At 41.9% G+C, this 22,032-nt stretch overlaps 1 protein-coding gene across 2 annotated transcripts; it reads left to right on the top strand.

The window, feature by feature from the left end:
* Nucleotides 1-4,242: 4,242 nt before the first annotated feature.
* Nucleotides 4,243-17,828, top strand: TMEM218 (transmembrane protein 218). 2 transcript variants are annotated; one of them, XM_025049192.1, is made up of 5 exons: nucleotides 4,243-4,403; nucleotides 4,912-5,102; nucleotides 12,668-12,777; nucleotides 13,640-13,742; nucleotides 16,997-17,828. In XM_025049192.1, the coding sequence occupies exons 3-5, from the start codon at nucleotides 12,668-12,670 to the stop codon at nucleotides 17,126-17,128; spliced, it is 345 nt and encodes a 114-aa protein (XP_024904960.1). In that variant the 5' UTR covers nucleotides 4,243-4,403; nucleotides 4,912-5,102; the 3' UTR covers nucleotides 17,129-17,828. The 2 variants fall into 2 exon arrangements, with proteins under 2 accessions (XP_024904960.1, XP_006915278.1); XM_006915216.3 differs by lacking the exon at nucleotides 4,912-5,102.
* The last annotated feature ends 4,204 nt before the right edge of the window (nucleotides 17,829-22,032 follow it).

Raw genomic sequence — 22,032 nt, forward strand, 5'->3', positions numbered from 1 at the left:
GCTGAGCCCCGCCAAAGATGGATTTCATCTTCTTTCTCCAAACCAGGGAGGCAGAGGCTTTCAAGAGACACAATGCTGCAATAATGCCGAAGGAAGCTGTCCAGGTTTGCTTTCCGTTCTATTGTCTTATTCTGTCTGCTCCCCTCATGTCCCAGAATTTAAGCTTAATAATTTAGAGCGGAAAGACATTTAATAAATAAACAGCCAGATTGGAGCTGTCATCTCTGCACAATGGGGCTATTTGCATCAGCAACCCCCCTCTCCCAGCTTGCTTCGGCTAAAACAATCCCATTTGCTATTTTCATAAAATTAGTTCCTCTGCAGTTTCTATTAATCAGAACGTCCTTTGGAGAGAATTATATTGGGATTTCATCACTATCCGAGTTCAACTGCTTTGCAAATCTAATGAATTTTTATCACCTGTATGAGTGGCAGAGAAGGTAAAAATCTTGGGTGGTCTGATGTGAGCAGGCAAAGAGCTCTCCTCTCATAAGCTGAGAAGCCTCCCCCGCCACACCACTGAGCAGGTTTCTCCCCCAAACACATATTTTATATATCTACAATTCTGAATCTTCTTGGGGCCATGGACTCATACAAATCTTAGAATGGCTATGTATACTCTCCCCAGAAAAGCCTACACATGTATATATACACTAACCTCTACCATTCAGTGGGTTTGTAGACACTCACCCTCCCCTCTCTACACATATGGTCCATCCATATATGCCAGAGCGAAAACTGTGTCCTAAGCCTTTCTAACCATCCTCATCTCCCTTAAGAGCCTTAGACTGGAACAGAAAGTCAGCTGCTTCTGAATCCCTTTGCTGAAGGAGTAAGATTTTGTAAAAGAGAGAAAGAGCTTAAAAGTGAAAAAGTTTTTCACGATGGCCATACAGCTTTTGAGAAATGAGAAAACTGGAAAACAGTAGACAACACATATCGGTTGAAATAATGAAAATCCAAGTATCCATAAATCGATTACAGTGCACTGCATTTGTCTGGATGAGACGTGATCGAAATCAGGGAAGTGTTCGATGAATCTCCTCGCCTCCAGACTAGATACCACCTTTCCCACCCTAAGATAAGCTCTGCTTGAGAAGACACAGAATATATGAAAGAAACCTTGGGCCAATGGAACCAGGGTTCTAATATCAGCTCCGTCCACTAACTATGTAATTTTAGGCAAGAAGAAACTTATTACTATTGATGTGGTTTGTTTGTTTTTTTTAATTAACATTACATGATTATCAAAGTCTGTTTCAGTTCCAGCATTCCATGGGATCTGATTCATTAGTGATCTCTGAGATAGAAAGGATCAGAACTTTTTCTTAAGGGCCCAATAGTAAGTATTTTAGGCTTATGACCCATACGGTTTCTGTATTTACTACTCCATTCTACTGTTGTAAAGTGAAAGCGACCATAAACAACATGTAAATGAATAAGCATGCCTGTGCTCCAGCAAAACTTTACTTATGGACACTGAGATCTGAATTTCACGCTTTTCTTCTTTTGATTTTTTCTAACCATTTAAAAATGTAAAAATTATTCTTAGCTTGGAGGGCATACACAAAATAGATGACAGGACAGACTGGGCCCACAGGCCATAGTTTGCTGACCTCTGGTCTATAGCATAAGGTAAACATTATAATCTGGAAAATTATGGTGGTAATTCTGGGTGACCTTGGAAGATCGGTAACTTAGGTTTAACTACTGACAATATAACTGCAGAAAGTTTTTATTTACCTGATTTCTCAATTTAGAAGAACAGAACAATGGTAGCTTTTGAGTCTGAGCTAATAACCAACAATTACCTAAGTTTTTGGTAAATTTTCAGACCTGCAGAAATGCTAAAAGAATCACACATAAGAAAATGGATACAAAAAATTCAGGGCTCCCTGTCAGAAAAAGTTTTGATAACCATAAATGAACAAGAAAACTTTGTCTTCTCTGAAATCATTTCTTGTACGCCATTACCCTAATGACCTCTTTTTGCTACCCTACCTCTATCAGGCAGCACAGCAAATGATTTTATACATTGGAGAAAGAATAAATTAGACATTGGTGTTTATTGGTGTTGCTTGGACTTTTTTGTTTGTTTAGAAAAGAAAACTGTAGTTAAACAAAATGATATGCACACCTGTATGGCACATGTGTGCATTGAACAAGTACACTATGAGTGATACATACATAGTAGAGACGTGAAGCAATGTGGAGAGGCACTATGTAACACACATACAGAAGACAATTTTTAAAAAGATAAAGATTGGATAATCAAGTAATAAATCTTCTTTAGAGTGAATTTTGATTAAGAGATGGCAAAAGACGGAGTACTATGATGATAGCACTTCTCAATTTCAATGAGAGGGTAGGATACCATTATTTAATCAGAAAATGAATAATTTCTCCCAGTTAAAGGGTGAGATAGACATGGTTCTTGGGCAGAGGGTCCCTTCTTATGAGAAAACCTAAAATGTTATATCCAGTCATGAAGATTTAAGAAGTTTGGAGTCTCTCCTCACTCATACCCTATTTTTAATTCATAATTTAACAAAAGTCAGCTAGACCATTAGAAGTATAAGAAGATTAACTTTCCCAAACTCAAACTTTTGAACACTTTTCCCCAAAACATTAAGGACTCAGAACTGGTCCTGACCATTTGGTCTACACAATGTTATTTTCCATTATTTGTCTCCACTCTGGCTTGGACCTGTCCTCACATTATTTCCCAGATACTCAGTGCTCATTCTTGTGTGAACCTCTTGTCCAAACGATTTTCTCTTCCTGGATTCCCTTCCAGCTCTGTACCACCTTTCCCATTCCACATTAGCTCTAGCTATGCCATGAAGATCCACATTAACTCCAGCCAAAACAATATTTCTCTCAAATAATACAAGTGAAGAAGTTCTCTGGAAACTACAAAGTGCTCTGTAAATATGAAGTATTTTATTCTTTGGGGCTATTAACTGTACATTTGGCCCACTGTTATAACTTGCTTTAAAATGTTTCCTAATTGCTGTTGACATTAGCCAACCACAGGCTATTAAGGCAAGAGTCACAGGTATTTCTTTTGTATCTTCACAGTCTCTACCAGTGCTTAGCTACAGTTAACACTCAATTTCAATGAAATGAATTAAAATAATGGCTTTCTTAACCACAGAGTTCCTCATTGGGCCAAGTAAGGTCAAGCCGTTAAACACATAAGAAATCGTTGGTTAGTACATGACTGCAAATGAAATCTTGAAAGTAGAATAAATTTGAGGCATACATTCAATGGAGTTCAACTGTCTTCTTCCACTTCATCTGTAAAGCTATGATTCAGCAGTTGAATCCCCTAGATCAAAGATTCAGTGTTCCAGGACTGAATAGTTTGCTTCACGTTTCAGAATGTTGTCTAAGGTCAAAGGTTCAAATATCACAGCTCTCAGATTTGGTACTGTTTTTTGTCTGTTTTCCCTTCCTGATTCAACAATGGAGCATGCTGTCCTTGGGTTGGCCTGATTTATGGATCTTTCAGTCTGACAGACTACAGCCTCAGAACAAAATCATGGCAAGTTTTAGTTCGCATTTAGAGCACTCTGCTAAAAGCATGGAGCAGCTCTGGTTCCAGGTGCCTGGCAATGTGGCTACACACTCACTTGATTGACCCTGGCCTCTATTCCCAGTTCTGTCTTGTGAGTAGAATGAGCCTTGGATAACGTAAACATAAGGCCACATAACATAAGGCGAGGTAAGAATAAATGAAAACTTGATGTTATCACAGCTAGTGCTTCGGACTTCGTTCTCTCCAGGAATGTTGTTAGGGGACCCTGAGTGAACTGGCATGCCCCCTCTCCAAGGCCTCATCTGACTTGCCCACCGGCGCCAGTGGGTCGGGGACTGAGATGCTCATCAAAACCGTGAACCCGCACTAATGTCCAGACTACTATACCTATCTCTCCATTTACAGGTGGGGGGATCGGAGCGCCAAGAACCTCCGCGTCTCGGCGCGGCAATGAAATCTCCATAGTAACAGCGAAGGAGGCCGGAAAAGCAGCTCTCTTCCGCCCTACATCCCGCCCTCCGGCTAGATTGACCAATGGTCCCGCGGGTTACCTAAGGGATGGTGTGATTGACAATGAATGGGGCGTACGCGGAGCTGGGACTACCTCTATCCAATCGAGCTTTAGGCTGGAGCCAGGACCGACCGGCCCTGGCCAATCGGAGGGCCTAACGAGTACGATGTGCCCACCCACCACTCTCTGCTCGGCCCTAGGCCGTGGCGGGCGTAGGCAAATGATGGGGAGCTGGGCGTTGAAAGGGCGGCGCTGATTAGCGAATCTGGGACCGTCTGGATGAAAGCCCACTTGTGATTCGTTCTGAGTAGACCAAAGCCTGCATGGGCTGGAACCCGCTGGACTGGGAGTGTGAGTAGGGGTTCCTGAGGGGAGGCCAGGGAGGGCGGAGGTGAGGAGTGGAGCCACCCGTGGAGGAGAGGATGGTGGAGGAGAGAATGGCTGAGGCTGGGGCCGAAGGGGCTTGAGTGAGGAGGGTGGGCCAAGGAGGCTGGAAGGGGCGGGGCGCTGACCTCTCAGACCACCCTGACCTCCCATCCGGACTGCATGCCCGGTGGCCAGTAAATATTTCACTGCGGGCAGAGAGAAGGAGGAATGTTTTATTTTTCATGTTTCTAGGAAAGTAAAATGTTAGCATCTGACTCAATACCTTATGACTCAAACCTTAAGTTCTGTCCCAGGTACCCAGGGATAACAGACTAACACTGTAAAGGTGATACCCGGCGGCGGGGTCAGGGACAGGAAGGGAGGGAGGACCGGGGGGCGGGAGCGGGGGGGGTTGAAACCGGCGAGTGGGCGGGAAGGTGAGACGCGGAGGGGAAAGGTGAGACTCAGGCGGTGTCCTCCTGTCGCTGGACAGAATCAGCACAGGCCCGGAGATAGGCCAGAGTCCCAGTGAGTGATGTGTCCGCTGTGCAACTCTTAAGTGCCTGGTCCTGGGCCTGGGTGATGTAATGACAGACAGGCGTCGCCTGGCACTGCCATGTGCCAGCACTGCCCAGGAAAAAGGGGGGAAGGACGTCTGCATCCATTGATCCCCTTTTCTATCAGGTAAAGATGATGCCACACCCATGGCATTTAGTTAGCTTGGCAATTGATTTTTACTCAACTTGCATGTTACTTAATTACAAAGGTAGAGGTGTTACCCTATAGTGAAGTGGTTAAAGCAGAAAAATAAAGCGTTAAGCACCCCCCCGCCAATTATTTTCGAAGGTATAAAAACAGCTGTAAAGGAAAATGAAAAGGAATTCTGCAGAAGGCACTTCACTCTTGTAACCCACTGTTTTCTGCTGCCTTCGTGGGCTTGAGTCTGTGAAAATCGGGGAGTGGGTGAGTTATCTGTCCCCCCACCACAGCAGCACTAGGGCCACATTACCCTATAGGAAATCCACCTTTATTCTGGACAGTAAGTCATTGTGTAATGGCCAGTAGTAGTCTCACATGTGATCCACTGGTGAGCAGTGCATTGTTAAAACAATAGGCTGTGTAGATGTGCAGTGGCCAGTCACCTTGATGTATGGCACTATCAGTTTTCTCTGAGAGCTGGGTGAAAAGTACCTACACCCAACTGTTAAATGAAGAATGCACTACAGAAAAGTTTTGGGTAAACTCTTTCCAAAGAAAGACCTCACAGCATGAATACAAAGGGGAAAAAATTGACCCTGTAGTTGCTCTTCTTGGTGTTCAAATTTAGACAGATTATTTTATTTCAACTTCAATCAACCTGCTTTAAATGCCACAGGCATGCAGTTAAAGGACTTACTCTGGAACCAGATTGGCTAGACTATCAGTTCTCAAAGAAGGTTTGTAAAAGCCCTGGACATTAAATAAAAACAAAGTTGTTTTTATTTTAAATTTTAATCAAATTTTGCTCAATTTACCTATTCCAGTATGGAAAATAATCATGAATATTATTCACATTAAAATCACACTGAATTAACAAGATAAAATGACTAGATTTTCACTCCTTCCCCACAACAGCACTCTCTGCTATATCCAGCCCTTCCTTTCACTCTATGCTATATCTAGTCCTTCCTTTTACTGAGAAAATGTATGGTTTAGTTATAAAATGATGAACCTCATTCTTATCAGAGCTTGGGGGGGTATTTATCTCATTATTTTAAATCCATACCATATACTGAACCCAATGTCTCATGAACTGTTATGCTTCTGTGGGTGGTTGATGGGCAATATTTCTAGTGATCCCATCTTCAACTATCATTTGCCCTGTGTTCTAGATGTTATAGTTGGTCTGAGTCTTACAGGTTATTTGTGTGATATCCAAAACAGCAGCAATTAAACTTAACCAGTTATCTTGTTAAGGGCACTGCCATCAGCTCAGTCAACCAGGTGAGAAACCTGCGTCATTTCTAACACCTCCTTATATTCCTTTCCACCTCCACAGCTAAGACGGAATTCAACATCTCTTATATGGAAAATTGTAATAGCATCCCAATTGGTCACTAATCTCTGTTCTCTGATCTCAATTCATACGAACCCTGCTATGAGTTACCTTTTTAAAAATTAAGAATTATCTGAAGTTTTTCAAAAATAGTTAATATTATATGGGGTAGTATAACAGATACCTATGCCCTACCAACTAGGTTAGCAAACATTAACATTTTGGCGCACCTGCTTAAGTGTTTTTTTTGTTTTTTTTTTTAAGAAATAAAAAATCACAGATTAGATTCAGATTTTTTGTTCTCTTTCCTGTTCCCATGCCCCTTCCTTCCCTCCTCCCCAGAGGCAGACACACTTTTGAAATTATGTCTCATTTATTCCCATGTTTTTATACTTTCACTGTATATGTGTACACCATACACTATATATTGCTATTTAGTTTTTTTTCTATTTTAAAAATACAGGTAGTATCATACTATGGGCTTCATTTTGCAGCTTGATTTTTGTCACTCAACATTATTTCTGAGACATATCTATATCAATACAGATAGACCAAGTTCATTCATTTTAAGTGTTCGTTATGAGTATGTAATATTGTATCGATTCCCTTATTGATGGACAGTTAGGTTTTTTCAGATGTTTTCCTATATAAATGAACATCCTCGTACATGTCTCTTCGTGCAAGAGTTTTTCTAAAACAGTGGTTCTCCAAGGGGCAGTACTGCCCCGTGGTCATTTTGGAATTCACAAGGGCATATTTGGTTATTGTGATTTTGGAGGCACAACGGGGTTTACAGAGCAGGGCTGGGATGCTAGATGTTCTGCAGTGCATGGACAGTCCCTCACAGTGAAGAACTGCCCTACAGCCTGTGCAGTTTTTGAGTGTCCAACAGGATACTCATTTATAATCTGAGCCTAGAATCTAACTTTATTTTTTATATAAACATACTGTATTTTTTGGCACAGTTTAATGTAGTAAAATTTCCAGGAATGCAACTCTAATGTAAATCAAGGGGAAATTATACTTATTTGTGGTTTGGAACTTTAACAAGAGTTGTTCGTCACTCTAGAAAAATCGCATAACTGAAGGCAGCCCAGCTCGTGGTATTTGAGTTGCCATACAACACACCTGCATCAGCCTGCATTTGTAGCTTTTGCGTTCATGGCGATTCTAAGTTTAGGTGCAAGCATCTGACTGCTGTACTTCATTATGTATTCTAGTGTAGTCAGCCTGAACATTTGTATATTTAAACATATGCTGTTTTATTATGAATTACTTTCCATTTAAAATTGGCTTCTCTGTGTGATATAAAGTAGAGATGTAATTTTATTATTTTCTGATTGGATAATCATTCGTCCCAATTCTATCTCTGAAATCCACTGAATCACAAAGCCAGCTCTGTTCTGTACAAAGCTCTCATAAATGCATGGATCTGTTTCTGGGTTCTCTATTTTATTCCACTGGTCCATGTGTCTTTATGCCACAATCACACTGTTTTAATTACCTTGGTTTTATAATTTGTCTTGTGGCAGTTGGTAACAAGAAAGGCAAGTTTCCATCCTAGTTCTCAAAATTGTTTTTGCTATTCTTGGGCTTTTGCTCTTCCATATGAATTTAGGATCAGTTTTCAAGTTCCACAAAAAAAATATATATTTTGAGATTTTTGGTTAAAATTTCATTGAATTGATAGATGAAGGAAAATTAAGATCTGTTAAGGTTGAACCAGCCTATCCAGGAACATGAGTTATGTATTCCAATCTGTTTTATTTTTTTATTCACATCCTTTTTTAAAAAATCTTTGAATAAAGTTTTATAATTTTTGCTATAAAAATCTTACATATCTTTTGTTGGATTTATTCCTGCTTATACATATATACATGTTCATACACACATCTTTTTATTATGAAAGTTTCAAATATATTTAAAAGTATCGAAATAGTATAGCAAACACTCATGTACTCATCACCCATTTTCAACAATTAACTCATTAGCCCCCTTCATTTCATCTCCCCCAGATAATTAAAAGTTCTAGACATCATTTTCTATTATCTGTGTCATGTGTATGTATGTATGGTGTATATATCATAATCTTTTAGCATATAACCACAATACCATCACATTAAAATAAAATTTTAACTTAAAAAAATAACTATTTTTTTAAGATCCTCAAATATCCAGATACTGTACTATTCAGATTTCTCTAGTCATCTCATAAAAAGTTGTGGTTTTTTTTACAGTTGGTTTTGTTTGAATCAAGACCCAAAATTCATTTGGCTGATAGGTCTCTTCAGACTCTTTAAACTTTTTAATATAAAAATTTTAGTGAAATGTAACACGCATACAGAAAAGTATACAAATCAGAAGCATACAAAGCTAAATACAATTTAACAAAATTAACGAAGCCATGTAACCGACACCCAGACCCAGAAACAAAATTTCGTAAGCATCTCAGAATCTTCTTCATGCCCCCTCCACTCACTGCTTTCTACAAGTTAACCATGCTTTTGACTTACGACCCCAAAGTTAGTTTGATCTGTTTTTGGACATTATATGCATGGAATTACACAGTACAAACTTTTGCCTCTAGCTTTTTTCAGTCAATATTTGCGAAACATCCACATTGCTGGGTTTTTAGCCATTCTGATGGTGTCTAGAGGTACTGCATTTTGGTTTCCATTTGTAATTTCCTGATGACTAATAAAGCTGAACACCTTTCACATGTATATTGGCCATTTATATATCTTTTTTGCCAAATATTTTTATTTTAATCTGATCTATCAGTTTCTGAGAGAGAGAGATTAAAATCTTCCACTAAATTTGTGGGTTTGTCCATTTATTGCAATGATTCTTTTGTTTTTTGGCTTTATATATTTTGAGGGTTTGTTTTAGGTTCCTATTTGTTTCAAGGTGTATCTTTTTGTTAAATTATTCCTTTTGTGACTGTCTATATTAATATTTTTCAAATCTTTGCATTCTATTCTGCTTGATACTCATATTGCTTCCCCGGATTATTTTTTAGTTTTGCTTATTTTTTAATTGTAGTAATACACACTTAACATTAGATTTACCATCTTTAGCGTTTACCTATTTTTTTAAACGTGCATATTTAGCTTAACAAAGCCTACGGGTAATCATTAACCCTCACCTCCTTCAGAGCAAAATAATAACCGAGGTTAATAATGATTTAACTTGGAATTGTCCTTTCTCATCTTCCATAAAACTGTTGATAAATATTTTAGTTCTTGTTTTTAACTCAAAAAATTAGTCATTTCTCATTAAAGAAAGGTTTACCGTCGGTATTTTCCAGTATTTTTCTCACCATCTCTCCTTCCATCTCACACCTTTCTTGGTTCATTCTCCTCCTTGTTGAAGTGTATCTATGAGAGAGAATTCCATTTCAGCCTTCTTATGTCTGAAAACATCTTTATTTGACACTCATTCTTGTGGGAACCTTCATGCTGACCTTGGTGGCACCCCTACAGAGGGGTATTAGTTTGTCTCCGCTGGCATACTTTGGGCTTCTCACTTTTAGTCTAGTTTTCATGTTAATCTTATTACTTGGGATTCCATATCATATTGGTTCTGTGATTTGAACCCCACACCTGCATGTAATAATATAGGGTTGGGATTCAGATTTCTCTGGGATTCTTTTTTCACCCACGGCCTGAAGTACTTGGCCAGCTTTCTTCCAACTAAGTCAGCAGCAACATTTTGAGTCCCTATGTCAAAGACAGGTGAGCCCTTTCAGGGCCTACCGTTATGCCGTGTTCTTAGTTGTAGTGCTCGGGATCATGGGTCTGAGACCTCATCTGTCCAGGAGGGACTGCTCCTAAGGGCTGTATCAGGTTCCGGTGGACCTTTGGACTCAGCTCCTGCTCACCACTCAGGCTTTGAGTTACATTGTTGTGTGTAGCATTTACAGGCTTTTCTTTATTGCTTTCAAGCTCCACTGTGTGTTAAATTCTTTTCGTTCTGTTTTATTAAGCATTTTTCTGTGTTTGCTGTTGTGCAAAGAACTTCCCTCATTAGCGCTGTCCAGCATGTTTACCTAAGCCTTGGTCGTCTTTGTAAAACGAGATATGATTCTGTCACTCCTGCATTTGATTTTCACGGACTTGTTAGTACTGCTCCATTTATTTATCCAACAAATATTTATTGATTATAATCTCTGGTAAGAAGTAGGGATACTGTGGTGAACAAGATATAAAGTCTGTCCTCAAGGAATTTTCTATTCTACTTGGAGAGACAGAAAATGAACCTGTAAACAATAAATAAAAATGTGAACTACAGTTTGTGACACGTGCTCTGAAGGAGATAGCATGATGGGGAGTCATCGTTTTGGGGGTTACTTTAGCTAGGGCAGTCAGGGATCTCTCTAAGGAGGCTGCATTTAAAGCTGGGATCAGAAGGTTGAGGAGAGGCCAGCCCAGCAAAGAGGGGAGGGCTTGTTTAGGGGCAGGGGTTAATTCCAGGCGGTGGAAACAGCAAGTGCAAGGATCCAGAGGTGGGGAAACACTTGGCATGTTAGAGTTAATGAGGTGACACCCACGTGCTCTCATGAGGGGCGAGTGTGCCCCAGTAAGATTTGCGAGGCAAGTGGGAGCCACGCCTCCTGCTGCCGCTCTTCCCTTGACCCTGTCGTCTCGCCACACAGATTCTTCCCCACGTGGGCTGTGCAAAGCTGCCTCCTCGCTGTCTCAGGTCGCATTGTACTTTGTTTTCTACTTTTCAGAATGGGATATGGATAGTTATTTACATGACGGTGTTCTCCAGTAGGGCTTTAAGCTGCTTCTGTCAGAGGATATGTCTTAGTTACCTAGTGATCCCAGCCCACAGCACAATGCTGTACGTGGTAGGCACACAAAAAAATGCTGATTGAACAAATGTTTGTTTGTTTTTAGCAGTTCATGCTTAGAGTTTCCTTTCCAAAACCTTTATAACAGAACTTTTCATAGATAATAATTTTTGTGGTGTTTAAACCATCAGGGTAAAGAAAACTATTAACCTGAAGAAAATTTTGTTTGCTTTAGACTTGTCTCTGATACTGCAAGGGAAAACCAGGGGTGGTCCTATAGTGTGGTATTACCCTATAATGGGTCAAGTGGTAGCCCCCCAAACCATATGTCCACACCCTAACCCCCAGAACCTATGAATGTGATCTTTGGAAAAGGGGGTGTTTTCAGATGTAATTAAGTTAAGATGTTGAGATGAGATCATACCGGATTATTTGGGTGGACTCTAAATTCAACTACAAGTGTCCTCATAAAAGACAAGAGAGAAAGAGACACAGAGCAGAAGCCATGTGCACATGGAGGCAGAGGTTGGAGGGATGTCACAGGCCAAGGAATGTCGGGAGCCACCAGAATCTGTAAGAGGCAGGACAACTCTTCTCCCAGAGCCTTCGGAGGGAGTGTGGCCAAGAAGACACTTAATTTCAGACTTCTGGCCTCCAGAACTGTAAGAGAACCATGGCTTTCTGTTGCTGCAAGCCACCCGGTTTAGTACACATACCTCCCATTATACCTCAGTTACCTCTGCTATCACATGGACATAATATCTATCTCAGACGCTTATTGCCGTGATTAAATGAGATATATTTATAAGGTTTAGTACACAGCGAATGTTCAAAAATAGTGATGGCTCCCCTCCTCCACCTTCTCCTCCTCTTTAAGGATTTATGAGTTTGCTTCCCTTTGTGAGTAAAAACTCAACAATAGAGTGGGACATTTCCGTCTGGTGATTGCCTGGTGAGTCAAAGCTCATACTGTGGACTTAACCTGAGCACTCCAAATTCCACATTGACCGTGGCGCTCTCGGGCCCCAGTGCCTTTTACAGCCCTTCAGTAGGGTTTCATATCAAGGGACAGTTCAGGTTCCTATTGTGGACTGGGTGCAGACCAGAACTCAGATGCCAGATTTGAGTGACCCACTTGGAGCAGAAAGCAACCTTTTAATCCTCACCAGAAAGAAATGTTTGAGTCTAAATGTGTGATTCCTATTAAGGCCTCTGAAAGTGGATCTTCCCAAAGACCTGGCAAACCAATCATCAGAAATTCCTCATAATGAGTTTGGACTTTCTGTATTTGTCTGACCACCTTCATGCACCCTAGGAGCATGCTGAAAGCAGGCAGAACCTGGAGCCAGGGGTACACCTTGTCCTGCCCCAAGGCCCAGGCAGAGCGGAGTGCAGGGCTCATGCGTCCTTTCCCCACAGATGGCTGGCACTGTCCTGGGAGTGGGTGCCGGCGTGTTCATCTTAGCCCTGCTCTGGGTGCTGGTGCTGCTGCTGTGTGCGCTGTTGTCCAGAGCCTCTGGTGTAGCCAGGTAAGGCATTCTCTCCTGCTGGGAGCCCACGGTGAAACATTTAGAAGCAAAATCGCCGATGCTCGTTACGCATTTAAAATTCAGAAGATCCATTTTGTAATTATGGACACTTTGAATGAGTTGGATTTTAACCTCTTATCATAAGCACTAACTGTGTTATTGGCTCTGAAGCAGAGGCGGGAGGAGATGGGAGGTATTTTTCAGTTCTCCCTGTAGAGGAGATGGAGGGATGTGAGATGAAAAGAAAATCTGCCTTCTCTGCCTATTGAATTTCTTGGGGTGAGTTTCTTAATTGTTCAGACTAATGGCAGATGCTTAGTCCATCCGCTAAGGCTCCAGAGCTGGGCCTGGGGAATCTGCAGACACGCTGTATGATGGCCGGCTGGCCATCACACGCCGACTGCAGAAGAGAATCAGGCCGTGGGCTGACTCTAACAACACTACGGCACTGCGCTCTCTGGCCAGACAGTGTCGGTACGAAGCAGCGAGTTACATAATTTACGAAACTATTCTGCTCTAAAACACAGAAGTGGGGGTGAGGGAGGGGCTGCTTTGGTTTTTCATGATTATGACTACACAGAGGCAAAAATAAAAACTACCAATTCTCATTCTTAGGAATTCAGAGCGACTGGGAATAAACAGGAATGCATCCAGCTGGTACCTGTCTAGGAAGAAGGGCTTTGGGATAAAGGGGAAAACATTTCTAAATTCACGGGGCAGTGTGGACAGCGGGTCTCGGTCTCGGGGCATTGTTAATGGGCCGAAACATAGAAGACTGGCCCCAGGGAAGAGCCCGCCCAGGCCTGACTGACTGGAAAAGAAACTATAAACAGTGCTTTAACGCTCTGTCTTTTGACCCCAGGTTCTCTGTCATTTTTGTATTCCTCGGTGCTGTGATCATCACGTCAGTTCTGTTGCTCTTCCCCCGAGCCAGTGAAATCCCAGCCCCAGCGGTCGAAATGAAGGTAGAACTATTGGTTTTATTTTGCCTCCTGAGTTGTAACTCTTGTTTCTCTTGATCTAGACCTCGCCCCTTCCCTGGGGTGTTCCCCGATGCCAGGTTGGCTGAACCACGTAGGAAGATTTGTTAAGTTAAAGCAAGGATGGGGAAAGCTCAGGGGGAGGTTTAAACTCTCCACACCTTCACCCAGGAAGAGAATCTTAATTCTGACTCTGGTTTGCCTCAAGCTGAACAAGCAGTAGGTCCAAAAGCCACCTCATACTATGGGGCAGGGAGAGGGAGAATGAGTTAAGAAAAGGACTAGGCCTGGTCCTGTCATATAAGTGCCCCTTCCCGATGGCCTGGGCTCAGAAATGCAGATCTGGGCCTAAATTTCTGCAGTGCCCGCAAGGTGCTGAAAGATGTAGGGGGTTTTGTTTGTTTGTTTTTTAACCTCCATGTGTTTGAATTTTTACTCTTCTGATGTGAAAAGAATACTTTTCATAGGGAGGAGCAGGGAGAAAGGAGAACAGTTTTTTGGAAAGCAGAAGTTGTACAGATAAATGAGTTCAATACTCACAGTCTTCGGGGAGTTCCTTTGGTCCTCATTCCTGGAACCACACCTGCCAATACCCACCTCTCTGAATGGATTTTTATCATCTTTCTCATAGTCCTTCTCTGGACACCCCACCTATCTGGTTCGTTCCTGGTCAGGGCTCCAGCTTTACCAGCTGGTCTCGGATACCTCTGATCTCGATAATGGTATTGAATTCTTGAGTCCCGTTATTCCTTCTATGAGCTTCTTTACTCTCAACTTCCACTTTAACTTTTTAAGTAGGAATGATGATACTATAATAGCTAACATTTTTAAGGGATTACAGTGTGTGAAATCTGTGATAAGTACATTGTGTTATCTCATTGAAATCTCAAGACGACCCTCAGTCGTGTGAAGTAGGTACTGTTATTATCCTCATATTATATGTGAGGATACGGAGGATGTAAGAGGTTAAAGTTACTTGCCCAAGGTCATCCATACGTAGAAAGAATCAGAGCAAGGATTGAAGCTGGGCTCTGTCTTCAAAACCTTCATCATTGGGGACTCAACAGAATATTAGGGGCCATCACAGAGAATTCTTAAGTGGCTCTTTGGACACTAGACAATAGTACACAAAATACATAATTTCCGAATTAAAATTCGCACATATTTCCAACTCTGTCTAGGACTAACCATGGAAAAGGGAGGAAATTTGTTCTGAAAATTCCAAGGGAAATAATATTTACCACACAATTTAAGGCATTATTTTCATCCATGTCCGGTTCTTTCATCAGCGTTTGAAAACCACTCTGGCGGTGTGAGTAGCAGGTGTGAGCTAGAGCCAGGCTCCACCTCAGCTTCCCTGTTCTAAAGGGGGAGAGCGATGAAGGCTGCTGTGTTTCTGGACTGCTGCAGATGTGACTGTTGAGAGAAAGGCACAGAGCAGACACATTCTGAAATCAATCCCTCTATCCTCTGTCATATGAGTCTCAGACCCAGGAGAAAAGACTGGGGTTTAAGCAAAAGATGTTCGTCAGCATGGCCAGCAGGATCAGAGTTCTCATTTTCAGATTTTGAGAACTGGCCCCTGCAGCAGCCTGGCTCAGTACCTATCAATAATACATGACCTGGGCCTTCTGCACCCAAGGCCTGCTAATTGGCTAATTAAAAAGAGAAACGTGTCGAACGAGCAAACATGTAGCCCACCAGAGACTTGTTCAGTACTGGAGCCAAGGTCAAAGTTATGTTAAAGCTATTTGATCAAACTGACCTTTGTTGTAAGTTGGCTGTGGAGGTATCTCTGGAGCAGCCCTATCTTCTTGGTGTCTTTGGGTTTCAGCTGTGTTTGGACTTGACAAGTGCTTGGTGCGTCATCCCTGTATTAGTTTCCCACTGCTGCTGTAACAAATTACCAAAAACTTAGCTAACAACACATTTATTATCTTACCGTTCTATGAGTTAGAAGTCCAAAATCATTCTCTCCAGGCTAATAGCGAGGGGTTGGCAGGGCTATATTCCTTTCTTCAGGTTCTAGGGAAGAATCTGTTTTCTTGCCCTTTCCAGCTTCTAGAGGTCGCCCTCGGCTGGGGGACCTCTAGCTCCATATTCAGAGCCAGTAAGGTAACATCTCTCTGACTCCACTTCCTTCTTTCACTTTTAAGGATCCTGTGATCATATTGGATCCACCTGGATTAGGTAATCCAAGCTATCTCCCTATTTTAAGGTCAGCTAATTAGCAAGCTTAATTCCATTTATGACCTTAATTCTGCTTTGCCATGTAATCTAACGTATTCACAATATCTGGAGATTAAGATGTGGACATTCTTGCACCGTTCTTCTGTCTACAAGAATCACCTTTCAGGTATCTTCGAGGTGCTGGGTTTTCAAAGCTTCTGGAAACTGTAAAGTCACCCAGTTGCTTGGTTCGTGCAGCTGCTCCATTAGGTCTGTAGATTAAATTGCTTTTTTCGGCCCAAACTTAAGCACCGCCATTTGGATCTAAGGAGAGTGGAGCTCTGGCAGTGGACAGTAAACAAGTGGATGGAGCCAACACTAATTATAGGTTTTTGTCAGCGAAGACTAACAGCTTTGGGGCCCGAAGTCTGACTGGTTGCCAGACAGCTAACTGTGTGATCTGGGGCACATCATCTATCCTCTTAGTGTTTTAGTATCTCAGGTAAATGGCCATTTTCCCTAACCCTTAGAATGCTGGGTTATGAATGTTCAGGTTCAGAAGTCTTCTGATGAAAGTTTTGAAGAGTGACCTTTTCATTTTGAAAATGAACCCTCCGGAATTGGCAATGGGGTGACGATCTTTGGATCTTGGGTACGTGGGGTTTGTTATACTATTATATTTTTTAATTCTGTTTAAAATTCTCCATATTAAAAAGATAATAAACATGAACCTTTCTAAGACCAAGCAGATTTCTCATGAATGCTTTCAGATAACCTAGCATAGGATTCCAGAACATAACAGAACTCATCCTGGGTGTTCAAAGTATTTATGAACCTCCCAAATCAAGCCATACGTTTCCTGTACTTCATTAATCCTTTATCTTGTATTTCCAGCTGAGGAAGTTAAGAAAAGGATCTTTCTTAACCATTTACAGTGGAGACTCGGAGCGGGTTGTTACGGGAAGCTACAAATATGAACAGACCCTGGGCCCATTCATCAGAGATTTCAGATGAGCACAGCCAGGGTGCTGAAGTGATAGTAATTTCATTTTTGATGTTTCTTTCTCCAGATTGTGGATGCCTTTTTCATTGGCCGCTACGTCCTGCTGGTTTTCCTTGCTGCTGCCTTCCTTGGAGGTCTCTTTTTGGTTCTAATTCATCATATCCTGGAGCCAATCTATGCCAAACCACTGAGGTCCTAGTGAGCACTGTTCGTAAAAACCAAGACCCTGTTCTCCCCCTCACTTTGAGGGCATCGATGAGCAGAAAGGCACTGTTTGGAGCCTTGTTTTGACAGCTCCGTGCCTTACGATCAGGGGATTATCCATTCATCGCTAAGATAAATGCCTTGAGTCCTGGTTTCCAGACACAGGCTTGCAAAATTGTCTCTTCGGTGATAGAGTTTCACTGGTGTAAGAGGGACATTGCTCTTCCTAGCACCTGTACCTCAGGTTTTCCATCTGTTTTGTAAAGAAAATAGTAAGAGAGAGAACTGGTGACTTTGGGGAGTCATGAGCCGATGAGGGCCAGGTGCAATTCATTCCTTACCCCTGAACTGTCTATGTCTTATTCAGTTTGAAATAGTAACAGTGGTCTGCATTGAACAGATTTTCAATCAAGACATCAGTAAAGTAGATTTGAGGAAAAGAGGCACTTGGCTTCTGCTATCCAGTAAATGAAAGAATTTGGTCCTTTTGATAACATATAAAATTCTCGGTTATGAGGTTGGGATCATTTGGAAAGGAAACACACTCAAAGATCCAAAGGTTGTTTTAATGTGATGATTTCGAAGACTTACTCAGGTGTTGGTTATTGACCACTCTGCATATCATGCCACAGAACTCTCTGCAGGCAATGGCGTTGCGTCCCTCTGCTCTAATAAAGCGATTCACACCAACCTAATGGCTGGCTCTCACTTCAAACTTTTGGTCACAGCTTTCTGCGTCTAGTATTTCTGTATTTCAAGTTAACTTAGGTATTATAGGAAAGATGTGGAAGTATTGTTTGTTCTGCTGCTATAAATCTCTGGTTTCTTCCAGGATTTGGGGACCTTGGTGCCTTAATTACCATAAGAATCCATTTGGATTATTGTCATCTATTTCATCTTTGTAGCCCTTTCCCCAAAGCTGGTGGGGAATGTATATTCCCAGGATTAGATATAACTTTATACCTGCCTGAGATCCCAGGTCAAGTAAAATCTGTCACTAAATGGAGGAGTCGAGCCAGTTCTACTTTAGCAGTCTCATCCTGACTCCCTAGAGCTTTTTGAAAAAGGATTTTCCCGCTTAAAATTAAGAACCAGAAAAAAGTCGGAAGGAGAACTTTGATTGAGTACATGCTATATACCTGCAGTACAGTAGTTCCTTTGAAATAGGATTTACTTAATTTTACAACAATCTATTTATTATCATTCCCATCTTAAAGTAGAAAAAAATTAACTCTTAAAAGAGATGAACTAACTTGCCCAAGCTTCCCATAACGGCCAGCGTGCAGACCCAGGGATGGCAGACTCCAGGACCGGTCTTGAACTAAAAAGAAAACACATCGAGCTTTGTGGAATTTTGATTGAGAGCATGAGGAAGTCAGGGCCACTTCTCTGCTTCCTCTCCCGGATCCTGTTGTCATAGGAAGGTAAGGGTCCTGCCACCCCAGCGGGGATTAAGCTCTAAACTAAAAGTGGAGAAAACAGGTGGCTTTGGGGAGTCACAGGCCAATGAGGGCCAGGTGCAGTTATCCTCACCCCCGAACTGTCTCTGTCTTATTCAGTTTGGAAAAACTCTGCAGATAAGGCTTTGTCAGAGAAAGCTTCGAAGGAAATAGTTTCTCAATCTGGCCTAGGGCCCTCGGGTAAGAAAAGCAAGCAGAAACATCCCCTACCCCCAGCGGACTGGAGGGAAAAAGGAGAATGTGGAAATATCGAGGCAAGCAGGAGAGTGATACTGTTGCCCCTCTCTGGGCACCGGCACCGAAGCCCCCAGATTCTGTCAAGTTTCTGCGGAGATGCTGAGCCAGCCCAGTGCAGAATGACTCTAACAACGCACAGGCTGCCACTCGTCACCTTCTCCTGAGAGACTTGCTGAAAAAGCAAATCTGGGAAAACTCTTGTAGGTTCCTGACCATGAGTCCATCTTTTTTATTCCCCAACAAAAGTGTCTAACTATTAGATTGATGTATAATGGCCATGAAGTTTTGAGTGACTCCTTAAGTAGAGAAAAATGTGTGAAGGTTGGAAACTAAATTCCTCACCAAATTCCAATTTTTGTTGTTGATGGTGTTGTTTTCACAGATGTAAATGACAGGCTTGTGTGTTATGGGCAAAAATCATACTTAGCACCAAGTGTACTTTAGTTCAGCCTGCCTTCCATAGATCCTGTCCATAACTACCAGCTGTGGTGAAATGAATGATAAATTACTTTCTACTTTCATACTCAAAGTAGTCATATCCAACTGCCCCCAAAACCCCACAGTGTTGGGATAAATACAAGGCCGAAATGGCAGAAAATGAATTTCACTGAGTTCTACGTGGGCACCCCTATAACCAGTGTCTGATACGGCACCCCTTTTGCGTGTGGCCTTCCTGGAGGTTGTCCTTTAAATAGAAACAAATTATCTAGTGTCTCATTCATTCTTTGATCGTGCTGTACTGTTCTCTAATCCAGAGAGATCCTGTGGCAGTGGTGATCCCCACTCTTTAGAAAATAGAGTAAATCAGGGCTTCTACATCAGAAAATAAGCTATATTTCATACCCTTTTAAAACCGTATCCCGAAGAAAGCTAAATTAGCAGGACACCACCCTCCCCCAACAGTGCAGACATTTGTCCTATCCACTAGGTGACGCTGTATGCTATATTTTAGAAGTCTCCAGCCAAGAAAACGTACTAGGTAATTTTTTGACAAGTTCCTTAAATTTCTGACTTACAAAAATGAAAATAAAGCTAATATTCTCTACTGATGCACAATATCAGATATTTAAAAATTCATCAAAATTATTGTACCAATGTCCAGTTACTAGCCATTCACTCCTGCTACATACACTGGCATTGCTATTTTTAACAGTTCTCACTGCTATTGGGTATAAAGCATTGGTCCTGTGGAGTGAGCCAGTCCGAGGACTAGACTCTGAGGTTTCTAGGCTGTCTTCCTAACTCCATCCCGGGATGAAAGCATCCGAATGACTTCTACATGTTTTTATTCTAACATGAATCCATTTCTTGTCCTGCTCTCTAAGACATAAACTTTTTTTTTAATCAACTCTATCTCATTGCCACTGCAGTGGAAGAGTTTTTGTTTTACTTTGATTTTAATTCAACGTGTAAAGGAACCTGCTGCAATTATTTGACAGATGAGAAACAGGCAGAGATGAAGGGATTTTACAAGTTTCACAGGTAGTTAGAGGGGCTCAAACTTGACACCAGGGTTCCTGATAGCTCATTTTTCGGATAGTTTAAAGATCATTTTTAAATGATCCTTATTTTCACATTGGTTAATACTATTTCTTAATTATTTGTACCCACCATGTCCCTAACCCATATTCAAAAAAAGGTAAAAGTTTCATTAAAGAATTCCCAAGTACAGTACAAATAACAAACCTTTTATCATAACTTCTTGGCTTAGACCTTTAAGTATTTGGCGGTTGTTCTGTAGAAGCAAGTTTCCAGATGTGGGAACCGGAACCACATGAGAATGAATCTAGAGAAGTGCTGATTACCTTCACAGGGGCATAAAACGCAGGACTGAAGGGGGTTTACAGTTCACAGAGTTCAACTTTTGATCTGTTTCCATCCCAAAACTTGGGAATATTCCGTTCTTCACATGCCGAAGTCACAGTTTTTATTATATTCAACGAACGTGCTACACATTTTTTCTAACTGTTCTATAAGTATTCTGTAATCCTCATAGCAACCCCGTGAAGTAGGTACCCTTAATATCCCCATTTCACAGGTGGGGAACAGGCGCAGAGTGGTGAGGTGATCTGCTTGAGGTCACTCCGCAAGGGGTTAAGTAGGAGTCGAGATCTGAAGTCAGGCAGTTTGGCTCCAGTCTAAACTCTTAATGACTATATACCACGTTGCTCCACAAAATGAAAACGAAGAAAAAGGAGGGAACAAGCTCAGGTGATTCAAATCCAGTTGATAGAAATACTGAGGAGAAGCAGCTGAGTCTAATGGAAAATCTCGACTCTTAGAGACTGGCCAGGAAACCAAGCAAAAACAGTTAAATGCCATGTGGGATCTCAGAGACAACTTCACTGATAAACTATTGCTCTGTTGGACTTTGTTTTCTCCTTGCTTAGCAATACTAACCAATGGGGCAGCTCCTAAATTGTGTTTTCGAGAAAGACTTACACAGCAGTCTCTCCTAAGCACTGTCCACCTGGATAGTTTGATACTTGGGTTGGTTTTCAGAGGTGCCCGTGGAAGAATCAAAGCCATGAGCCAAGAATGTTTGTTTCTCGATCTCTGTCTCTAGCAGATCATGGCGGTTGCTGTTAACTCAAGGAAAAAAGTGTTTCCAAGTCCCCGCACTCTCACCCCGCTCCAGCACGCACCTTTGTCTCGGTTTCCTAGGACCTAAGAAATGACAGCAGGGATCGAAAGCAGGGCCCAGCACCACGGACAGAATGAGAAAGTTTATTTTTCTGGTTTTCGTTATCCTGTTGGGTATCGTAAAGGATGTGCCCTTAGCCCAGGCCCTGCCCTCCGAGAACTCTCGGGATAGTGACCCGTGTAGCATGTATGCGGTACCTGAACACTACCCGGACATCTCTCCAGTTTTTTTTAATCTTTGGGGATTTCTTCGGTTTTCCTGTCTTCAAATTGACGTTGTTCCAGTTTTACACTGAAGACGTAGAATAGTTTCCTATTGCTGCTGTAACAGATGACCACAAACCTAGTGGTTTAGAACAGGGGTCCCCAACCCCTGGGCCGCAGACCCATACGGGTCCGTGGCCTGTTAGGAACTGGGTTGCATGGCAGAAGGTAAGCGGCGAGCCAGCAAGCGAAGCTTCGTCTGTATTTGCAGCCGCTCCCCAGCGCCAGCATCAACCCCTCAGCTCCACCTCAGCTCATCAGGCATTAGATTCTCACAGGAGCACCGGTCCCTGGT

Source organism: Pteropus alecto, unplaced genomic scaffold, assembly GCF_000325575.1.
Source record: "Pteropus alecto unplaced genomic scaffold, ASM32557v1 scaffold135, whole genome shotgun sequence".
Lineage (NCBI taxonomy): Eukaryota > Metazoa > Chordata > Mammalia > Chiroptera > Pteropodidae > Pteropus > Pteropus alecto.

Coding starts and splice junctions, on each gene's coding strand:
- TMEM218 (XM_025049192.1), top strand. CDS start 12,668: ATGGCTGGCACTGTCCTGGGAGTGGGTGCCGGCGTGTTCATCTTAGCC. Junction 12,778..13,639: donor AGAGCCTCTGGTGTAGCCAG/GTAAGGCATTCT, acceptor TTTTGACCCCAG/GTTCTCTGTCATTTTTGTAT. Junction 13,743..16,996: donor CCCCAGCGGTCGAAATGAAG/GTAGAACTATTG, acceptor TTCTTTCTCCAG/ATTGTGGATGCCTTTTTCAT.